The sequence below is a fragment of the Entelurus aequoreus genome, linkage group LG01 (genome assembly GCF_033978785.1).
Source record: "Entelurus aequoreus isolate RoL-2023_Sb linkage group LG01, RoL_Eaeq_v1.1, whole genome shotgun sequence".
NCBI classification, from domain to species: domain Eukaryota; kingdom Metazoa; phylum Chordata; class Actinopteri; order Syngnathiformes; family Syngnathidae; genus Entelurus; species Entelurus aequoreus.
The window spans coordinates 100,778,353-100,789,822 of NC_084731.1; the positions used below are offsets into that span (position 1 = coordinate 100,778,353).

At 45.4% G+C, this 11,470-nt stretch overlaps 1 protein-coding gene across 3 annotated transcripts in view; it reads left to right on the forward strand.

Annotated features, from left to right (window-relative positions):
* Nucleotides 1-11,151, forward strand: part of LOC133660340 (bcl-2-like protein 1) — a 36,843-nt gene extending 25,692 nt beyond the window's left edge. For 2 of the 3 annotated variants that reach the window (XM_062063800.1, XM_062063791.1), the window contains exons 2-3: nt 6,987-7,611; nt 9,430-11,151. In XM_062063800.1, the coding sequence (XP_061919784.1) occupies nt 7,102-7,611; nt 9,430-9,573 (654 nt within the window). In that variant the 5' untranslated portion in view covers nt 6,987-7,101 and the 3' untranslated portion in view covers nt 9,574-11,151. Of the gene's footprint in view, nt 1-6,986; nt 7,612-9,429 lie in introns of those variants that run through there. The other variant, XM_062063784.1, reaches the window with a different exon arrangement.
* The last annotated feature ends 319 nt before the right edge of the window (nt 11,152-11,470 follow it).

An 11,470-nucleotide genomic window follows, 5' to 3' on the forward strand; every position in this document is an offset into this window, starting at 1 on the left:
CACAGGCACTTAGCAACTTGGAGGAGGGTGGCAGGAACACTGACACACAGGCACTTAGCAACTTGGAGGAGGCACTTAGCAACTTGGAGGAGGGTGGCAGGAACACTGACACACAGGCACTTAGCAACTTGGAGGAGGCACTTAGCAACTTGGAGGAGGGTGGCAGGAACACTGACACACAGGCACTTAGCAACTTGGAGGAGGGTGGCAGGAACACTGACACACAGGCACTTAGCAACTTGGAGGAGGGTGGCAGGAACACTGACACACAGGCACTTAGCAACTTGGAGGAAGGTGGCAGGAACACTGACACACAGGCACTTAGCAACTTGGAGGAGGGTGGCAGGAACACTGACACACAGGCACTTAGCAACTTGGAGGAGGGTGGCAGGAACACTGACACACAGGCACTTAGCAACTTGGAGGAGGCACTTAGCAACTTGGAGGAGGGTGGCAGGAACACTGACACACAGGCACTTAGCAACTTGGAGGAGGGTGGCAGGAACACTGACACACAGGCACTTAGCAACTTGGAGGAGGGTGGCAGGAACACTGACACACAGGCACTTAGCAACTTGGAGGAGGCACTTAGCAACTTGGAGGAGGGTGGCAGGAACACTGACACACAGGCACTTAGCAACTTGGAGGAGGCACTTAGCAACTTGGAGGAGGGTGGCAGGAACACTGACACACAGGCACTTAGCAACTTGGAGGAGGGTGGCAGGAACACTGACACACAGGCACTTAGCAACTTGGAGGAGGGTGGCAGGAACACTGACACACAGGCACTTAGCAACTTGGAGGAGGCACTTAGCAACTTGGAGGAGGGTGGCAGGAACACTGACACACAGGCACTTAGCAACTTGGAGGAGGGTGGCAGGAACACTGACACACAGGCACTTAGCAACTTGGAGGAGGCACTTAGCAACTTGGAGGAGGGTGGCAGGAACACTGACACACAGGCACTTAGCAACTTGGAGGAGGGTGGCAGGAACACTGACACACAGGCACTTAGCAACTTGGAGGAGGGTGGCAGGAACACTGACACACAGGCACTTAGCAGCTTGGAGGAAGGTGGCAGGAACACTGACACACAGGCACTTAGCAACTTGGAGGAGGCACTTAGCAACTTGGAGGAGGGTGGCAGGAACACTGACACACAGGCACTTAGCAACTTGGAGGAGGCACTTAGCAACTTGGAGGAGGGTGGCAGGAACACTGACACACAGGCACTTAGCAACTTGGAGGAGGGTGGCAGGAACACTGACACACAGGCACTTAGCAACTTGGAGGAGGGTGGCAGGAACACTGACACACAGGCACTTAGCAACTTGGAGGAGGGTGGCAGGAACACTGACACACAGGCACTTAGCAACTTGGAGGAGGCACTTAGCAACTTGGAGGAGGGTGGCAGGAACACTGACACACAGGCACTTAGCAACTTGGAGGAAGGTGGCAGGAACACTGACACACAGGCACTTAGCAACTTGGAGGAGGGTGGCAGGAACACTGACACACAGGCACTTAGCAACTTGGAGGAAGGTGGCAGGAACACTGACACACAGGCACTTAGCAACTTGGAGGAGGGTGGCAGGAACACTGACACACAGGCACTTAGCAACTTGGAGGAGGGTGGCAGGAACACTGACACACAGGCACTTAGCAACTTGGAGGAAGGTGGCAGGAACACTGACACACAGGCACTTAGCAACTTGGAGGAGGGTGGCAGGAACACTGACACACAGGCACTTAGCAACTTGGAGGAGGCACTTAGCAACTTGGAGGAGGGTGGCAGGAACACTGACACACAGGCACTTAGCAACTTGGAGGAGGGTGGCAGGAACACTGACACACAGGCACTTAGCAACTTGGAGGAGGGTGGCAGGAACACTGACACACAGGCACTTAGCAGCTTGGAGGAAGGTGGCAGGAACACTGACACACAGGCACTTAGCAACTTGGAGGAGGCACTTAGCAACTTGGAGGAGGGTGGCAGGAACACTGACACACAGGCACTTAGCAACTTGGAGGAGGGTGGCAGGAACACTGACACACAGGCACTTAGCAACTTGGAGGAGGGTGGCAGGAACACTGACACACAGGCACTTAGCAACTTGGAGGAGGGTGGCAGGAACACTGACACACAGGCACTTAGCAACTTGGAGGAGGGTGGCAGGAACACTGACACACAGGCACTTAGCAACTTGGAGGAGGGTGGCAGGAACACTGACACACAGGCACTTAGCAACTTGGAGGAGGCACTTAGCAACTTGGAGGAGGGTGGCAGGAACACTGACACACAGGCACTTAGCAACTTGGAGGAAGGTGGCAGGAACACTGACACACAGGCACTTAGCAACTTGGAGGAGGGTGGCAGGAACACTGACACACAGGCACTTAGCAACTTGGAGGAAGGTGGCAGGAACACTGACACACAGGCACTTAGCAACTTGGAGGAGGGTGGCAGGAACACTGACACACAGGCACTTAGCAACTTGGAGGAGGGTGGCAGGAACACTGACACACAGGCACTTAGCAACTTGGAGGAAGGTGGCAGGAACACTGACACACAGGCACTTAGCAACTTGGAGGAGGGTGGCAGGAACACTGACACACAGGCACTTAGCAACTTGGAGGAGGCACTTAGCAACTTGGAGGAGGGTGGCAGGAACACTGACACACAGGCACTTAGCAACTTGGAGGAGGGTGGCAGGAACACTGACACACAGGCACTTAGCAACTTGGAGGAGGGTGGCAGGAACACTGACACACAGGCACTTAGCAGCTTGGAGGAAGGTGGCAGGAACACTGACACACAGGCACTTAGCAACTTGGAGGAGGCACTTAGCAACTTGGAGGAGGGTGGCAGGAACACTGACACACAGGCACTTAGCAACTTGGAGGAGGGTGGCAGGAACACTGACACACAGGCACTTAGCAACTTGGAGGAGGGTGGCAGGAACACTGACACACAGGCACTTAGCAACTTGGAGGAGGGTGGCAGGAACACTGACACACAGGCACTTAGCAACTTGGAGGAGGCACTTAGCAACTTGGAGGAGGGTGGCAGGAACACTGACACACAGGCACTTAGCAACTTGGAGGAGGGTGGCAGGAACACTGACACACAGGCACTTAGCAACTTGGAGGAGGGTGGCAGGAACACTGACACACAGGCACTTAGCAGCTTGGAGGAAGGTGGCAGGAACACTGACACACAGGCACTTAGCAACTTGGAGGAGGCACTTAGCAACTTGGAGGAGGGTGGCAGGAACACTGACACACAGGCACTTAGCAACTTGGAGGAGGCACTTAGCAACTTGGAGGAGGGTGGCAGGAACACTGACACACAGGCACTTAGCAACTTGGAGGAGGGTGGCAGGAACACTGACACACAGGCACTTAGCAACTTGGAGGAGGGTGGCAGGAACACTGACACACAGGCACTTAGCAACTTGGAGGAGGCACTTAGCAACTTGGAGGAGGGTGGCAGGAACACTGACACACAGGCACTTAGCAACTTGGAGGAAGGTGGCAGGAACACTGACACACAGGCACTTAGCAACTTGGAGGAGGGTGGCAGGAACACTGACACACAGGCACTTAGCAACTTGGAGGAAGGTGGCAGGAACACTGACACACAGGCACTTAGCAACTTGGAGGAGGGTGGCAGGAACACTGACACACAGGCACTTAGCAACTTGGAGGAGGGTGGCAGGAACACTGACACACAGGCACTTAGCAACTTGGAGGAGGGTGGCAGGAACACTGACACACAGGCACTTAGCAACTTGGAGGAGGGTGGCAGGAACACTGACACACAGGCACTTAGCAACTTGGAGGAAGGTGGCAGGAACACTGACACACAGGCACTTAGCAACTTGGAGGAGGGTGGCAGGAACACTGACACACAGGCACTTAGCAACTTGGAGGAGGGTGGCAGGAACACTGACACACAGGCACTTAGCAACTTGGAGGAGGCACTTAGCAACTTGGAGGAGGGTGGCAGGAACACTGACACACAGGCACTTAGCAACTTGGAGGAGGCACTTAGCAACTTGGAGGAGGGTGGCAGGAACACTGACACACAGGCACTTAGCAACTTGGAGGAGGGTGGCAGGAACACTGACACACAGGCACTTAGCAACTTGGAGGAGGGTGGCAGGAACACTGACACACAGGCACTTAGCAACTTGGAGGAGGGTGGCAGGAACACTGACACACAGGCACTTAGCAACTTGGAGGAAGGTGGCAGGAACACTGACACACAGGCACTTAGCAACTTGGAGGAGGGTGGCAGGAACACTGACACACAGGCACTTAGCAACTTGGAGGAAGGTGGCAGGAACACTGACACACACAAAGGAGGGTGGCAGGAACACTGACACACAGGCACTTAGCAACTTGGAGGAGGGTGGCAGGAACACTGACACACAGGCACTTAGCAACTTGGAGGAAGGTGGCAGGAACACTGACACACACAAAGGAGGGTGGCAGGAACACTGACACACACACAAAACTACAAATCTTTTGACTTGCTAGTTTACGTCATATGTCAATCCTCCTTTCCCCATTCGTTAAAAAGATGGAAGTCGATGCAAACGCCTACGTGCCACCAGAAAAGTAGAAAAAGAAGAACGCCTACGTGCAATTACTGCTATCATGGCCAAAGCTACAAAACAACCAAAGAAACAAAGTTTTGTCTGAGGAGACACCAAAAAGAAAAAGGGAGGTTACCCGGAAAAAAGGACAGTCAAGGATCAACTTTGGCCCGGATTTCATTCGCGGGCGTGAGCTCAAAGACAAAAATCAACCAAGTTCTTAAGTGGTTTAGGCCATATTTGTATTTCATAACATACAGCAAAAAATAAAAATACCACCTTACTCAAAGTTGTACCTTTCCATCATCATATATTGTTTAGAGACTGAAACATTTATATTGTTTTGTACCACTTTCAAGTTTGTTGCATAAACTAACACCCTTGATTGACTTTCACTTTCAATTGTGTTCTAAAACTATACTTTTTTTTGTACAAAAGCCACAAGCAGTGAAGTTGTCACGTTGTGTAAAAAGAGAATACAACAAATCCTTTTCAACTTATATTCAATAGAATAGACTGCAAAGACAAGATATTTCATGTTCACACTGAGAAACTTCTTTTTTTTTTTTTGCAAATAATCATTAACTTAGAATTGAATGGCAGCAATACATTGCAAAAACGTTGTAACGGGCATTTTTACCAGTGTGTTACATGGCCTTTCCTTTTAACAACACTCAGTAAAGGTTTGGGAAGTGAGGAGACACATTTTTGAAGTGGAATTCTTTCCCATTCTTGCTTGATGTACAGCTTAAGTTGTTCAACAGTCTCCCTTCTCATATTTTAGCTGCCACACATTTTCAATGTCTGGACTACAGGCAGGCCAGTCTAGTACCCACACTCTTTTACTATGAAGCCACGCTGTTGTAACACCTGGCTTGGCATTGTCTTGCTGAAATAAGCAGGGGCGTCCATGGTAACATTGCTTGGATGGCAACATATTTTGCTCCAAAAGCTGTATGTACCTTTCAGCATTAATGGTGCCTTCACAGATGTGTAAGTTACCCATGTCTTGACCACTAATACACCCCCATACCATCACACATGCTGCCTTTTACACTTTCACCCTAGAACATGTCTTGACCACTAATACACCCCCATACCATCACACATGCTGCCTTTTACACTTTCACCCTAGAACATGTCTTGACCACTAATACACCCCCATACCATCACACATGCTGCCTTTTACACTTTCACCCTAGAACATGTCTTGACCACTAATACACCCCCATACCATCACACATGCTGCCTTTTACACTTTTACCCTAAAACATGTCTTGGCCACTAATACACCCCCATACCATCACACATGCTGCCTTTTACACTTTTACCCTAAAACATGTCTTGACCACTAATACACCCCCATACCATCACACATGCTGCCTTTTACACTTTCACCCTAGAACATGTCTTGACCACTAATACACCCCCATACCATCACACATGCTGCCTTTTGGCTAGAACAGTCCCCATGCTTCTTTTCCTCTTTGGTCCGGAGGACACGATGTCCACAGTTTCCGAAAACAATTTGAAATGTGGACTCGTCAGACCACAGAACACTTTTCCACTTTGTATCAGTCCATCTTAGATGAGCTCGGGCCCAGCGAAGCTGGCAGAGTTTCTGGGTGTTGTTGATAAATGACTTTGGCTTTGCATAGGAGAGTTTTAACTTGCACTTACAGATGTAGTGACCAACTGTAGTTACTGACAGTGGTTTTCTGAAGTGTTCCTGAGCCCATGTGGTGATATCCTTTCCACACTGATGTCGCTTTTTAATTCAGTACCGCCTGAGGGATGGAAGGTCACGGGCTTAGCCGCTTACGTGCAGTGATTTCTCCTGATTGTCTGAACCTTTTGATGATATTACGGAGTGTAGATGGTGAAATCCCTAAATTCCTTGTTGAGAAATGTTGTTCTTCAACAATTTGCTCAGGCATTTGTTGACAAAGTGGTGACCCTCGCCCTGTCCTTGTTTGTGAATGACTGAGCATTTCATGGAAGCTGCTTTTATACCCAATCATGGCACCCACCTGTTCCCAATTAGCCTGTTCACCTGTGGGATGTTCCAAATAAGTCTTTGATGAGCATTCCTCAACTTTATCACTCTTTTTTGCCACTTGTGCCAGCTTTTTTGAAACATGTTGCAGGCATCAAATTCCAAATGAGCTAATATTTGCCAAAAAGAACAAAGTTTCTCAGTGTGAACATGAAATATCTTGTCTTTGCAGTCTATTCTATTGAATATAAGTTGAAAAGGATTTGTTGTATTCTCTTTTTATTTAGCATTTACACAACCTGACAACTTCACTGCTTGTGGCTTTTCTATTAAAAAACACAACAGCTGTGGTTGAAATGATATTTATTTTGTCATCTGGTTGCTTCCAGGCTCCTGCTGCTGGCTTCAGACTGGGAGAACCACCTTGAATCTTGACATCCGAGCCATTTGTTGAGTCTGAAAGGATTTCAAGGTTTTTGTGCCGTGACGGACTGATTGCACAATATGTACCCCAACAGAGAGCTGGTGGAGTTTTATGTCAAGTACAAACTCGCACAGAGGAATTACCCGTCGCCTCTGCTGATGTCTAAAAAGAGGGAGAGCTACAAGGCCCCTGAAGTGGCTGAAAAGAGCGCGTCGGCCCCGGACGAGGCGAGCGGCGACCACCCGCAGACGCCATGGTGCCCGCATGGCGACATGGAGCTGGTGAAGGCAGCACTGCAGTACTCGGTGGACAGGTTTGAGCTGCTCTTTGCTCAAAGGTTCAGTAACCTGGACTCGTACATCGACATCATTTATGATGCCACCTATGGAAGCTTTAAGATGACCATGGACCAGGTGTTCCAGGATGGTATTAACTGGGGGCGCATAGTTGGCCTCTTTGCCTTTGGGGGCATCATTTGTGTGAAATGTGCAGAGAGAGGCCTGAGTGACTTGGTGCCCTACATTGTGGACTGGATGACCAACTACCTGGACGAGCACATCAGTACTTGGATACAGAGCCATGGCGGCTGGGTGAGTACCACATCACGGATACAGTAGGGAAGGTAATCCTATGGGTTATCCTCTTGCAATGCAGTCTGCTGAAAATGGTGGAAAACGCCACTCTACATAACAACTGTGGTCAAAGTAGAGATGGACAATTATGGCAGAAATAATACATTTGTTTTGATTGAATTTGTAATCACAATTATTTGCACGATCATTCATTCATTTAAAACATTAGTATTTATTGTACCACCAAAACTCAATTTTAAATATCGTTTTTTAAAAAGCCTGGATGTACACAACTTTGCATTCAATGCCTTTTCTTTATTTTCAAGACTATTTACATTGTAGATTGTCACTGAAGGCATCAAAACTATGAATGAACACATGTGGCGTTATGCATTTTCTGGACTATAAGGCGCACTTAAAATACTTTTTTTCCCCTCAAAACTCGACAGTGCGCCTTATAACCGGGTGTGCCTAATGTACGGAATAATTCTGGTTGTGCTTACCGACCTCGAAGCAATTTTATTTGGTACATGGTGTAATGATAAGTGTGACCAGTAGATGGCAGTCACACATAAGAGATATGTGTAGACTGCAATATGACTCAAGTAAACAACACCAACTTTGTGTATGTTCCATTGAAAATATAGAACATTACACACGGCGCTCAAAAATGTATCAACATGTTTTAGTAGGACTTTGGTAAGCTATGAAGCCACACCACTTGGTGGATTGTACTGTGCTTCAACATAGGAGTATTATTATGCTGTGTGTATAAGGTAAGACATATTATCTGCCGTTTTGTTTCGCAATATTATGCAAAAGAAACTTTTCTTACCTTCTGGTACCTGTTGATCTGTATTTGGGATCTGCATAAGTCCTGAAAATGTGTGCGCGTCCGCCTTTGTAGTCTGTGTTGACACCGTAGTGGATAAGCTTCTTCTTTGTCTCTATCTTCTTGTTATGTGACATTCATGTTGTCATTTGTAATATAAAGTAGTGTCAAGTTCTTACTTATATCTGTCAGTAAACTCACCATGAAAGCACTAAAACATACCGGTGTAGTGACTTTACATTATTCACCCAAGGAACTTTAGTTATTAGAGAGTTCCGGTCACGGGACACATTTCGGGCGTTGTTGTTGCACTAGTGAGCCACGGATGAGGAGATGCTGCTCCGTTATTGATGGAAGTAAAGTGTGAATGTCATTAAAACAGTTAGCGCCATCTTTTGACACTTCTTCCACTCCCGTTCTTGCACGCTACACCGCTACAACAAGGAGAAGACGCTGTCCAAGTGGAGGCACGTAAATAAGAGCGCCCACAAAACTGAAGAGACTGTCAGAAAGTGAGTTGAAGATGATGAGTAAAACATCATCTATGCAACATTTTGAGCAAAGAACCAGCATTACATGTTATGTAGACCAGCAGTCCCCAACCACCGGGCCGTGGATCGATTGGTACCGGGCCGCACAAGAAAAAAAAAAAAAAAAAAAAAGTTTTTGGGATTTGTTGATTTAATGAAAAAAAAAACCCACATTTTTTTCATTAAGTCAACATAAAAAACAGAAGATAGACTTACAATTAGTGAAGATAGACTTACAATTAGTGAAGATAGACTTACAATTAGTGAAGATAGACTTACAATTAGTGCACCAAGCCACAAAATCTCCCTCCCCCATTCACTCATTCACACAAAAGGGTTGTTTCTTTCTGCTTCCTACATTATATATCAATATAGATCAATACAGTCTGCAGGGATACAGTCCGTAAGCACACATGATTGTATTTTTTTATGCTGTCAGCCTTAATGTCTTCATGTTGTCTCTCTCAAATCCAGGACTACTTCGCCGAGGTTTTCCTGGACAGTTCTGCAACTGAAGTGGGAAAGCAGCCGGAGAAGAGTTTAAGCCCGTGGATGCTGGCTGGAGGAACTGTGCTGACAGGAGCGTTGGTCGGCATGCTGGTGTGGAGGCTCAAGTGAAAGTGAAAGTGAAAGTGGATTCATCTTCATTTCTACATAATGACTCAGTCTGTATATAAAATAACTATGTTGTCTAATGATTAACTCTTTTAGTCAGATAATCACACTTGAATTTGGGGTAATCTTGATTAATCACAGGTTAACAGTTTATTAGCGATCATCAATCTTCACCAAGACGTGACTTTGGTCACTTGATTGACATTGACAACACCCGAGGGTCTTGTGAGATGACGCTGGCTGCTGCCACATCATTATTAAGAAAAAAATGACCGACAGGAGGGAGAGAAAGGTTTGCGTCCGTTCATTCTATTTCGAATTCCCTAATACGAATCAAAAAACACATTTTGGGCCATTTTTTCTATTTTCATTTCTGAAACAAAATGATTTGATGACACTTTTTTAAAACGACAATAGGAATCCTGCTGAACAAAGGTGTTAGCGTTATGTTAAAAACATGCTAAAGTGAAGGTAAAGCTAAATACTACTTCCGGCTCAATTTGTCATAACGCAGATAAACACGCATTTTTGCATTTTGGATGAACATGAATTGGATTTTTGTGTTTATCTGGAAAAATAAAAATCCATAGAAGGAGAAGTTTGTTTGTAAGTGTCTGAAAAACAACTGCTTTAAGTCATAACTTAAATGTTGACATTGAGCTAGACATAAGTCTCTTCTCAAGGATAGGGCTATCACTTTTGCATTTTAAAGTCCCAATAAGGGCCTCTTTGCTACGAGACGTAATCCAATGCTATTTGGTAACAGTAGAAGAGAAAGTCAAACACAAATACAAATAGACGGAATAAAAATTGAAAGAGTAAATGAAACCAAATTTCTAGGTATAATGACTGATGATAAATTGAACTGGAAATCTCATGTAAAAAATATACAACATAAAGTAGCAAGAAACACGTCAATAATGAATAAAGCAAAACATGTTCTAGACCAAAAATCACTTCATATTCTCTACTGCTCACTAGTGTTACATATCTGACTTATTGTGTGGAAATATGGGAAACAACTACAAATGTGCACTTCATTCATTAACTGTGTTACAAAAAAGATCAGTTATAATAATACATCATGTTGGGTATAGACAACATACAAACCTTAAAACCTTAAACCAAAATGTATTGAATCAAAAATATTGAAATCCAATGATTTGGTGCATTTACAAACATCTAAAATGATACACAAAGCAAACTATAACCTGCTAGCAAAGAATGTACAACAATTCTCAACAAAAGAGGAGAAATATAATCTTAGAGGAAAATGTAATTTAAAACATTTGTATGCACGTACAACACTTAAGACCTTCAGTATATCAGAATGTGGATTAAATGATGGAATGGATGAAGCAAAGCAATCAAACAATGTACTAATATGATCCACTTCAAGAAACTACTCACACTTAAAGTGTTTACAAAGTACAAAGAAGAAGAACCATGATAAACATTCTCAATTTATTTCATCCATCATTCATTTTCTACATCATCTTACTCATCTCACCATATGAAATATAACTTACTTCACTCATTATTATTGATTTATTTTTACTGTGATTACTTATGGAGTATATTGTGAACTTTTACATGCATGTGTGATGTATCATGTTGTATGCATGCATGTGTGATGTATCATGTTGTATGCATGCATGTGTGATGTATCATGTTGTATGCATGCATGTGTGATGTATCATGTTGTATGCATGCATGTGTGATGTATCATGTTGTATGCATGCATGTGTGATGTATCATGTTGTATGCATGCATGTGTGATGTATCATGTTGTATGCATGCTTGTGTGATGTATCATGTTGTATGCATGCATGTGTGATGCATCATGTTGTATGCTTGCATGTGTGATGTATCATGTTGTATGCATGCATGTGTGATGTAT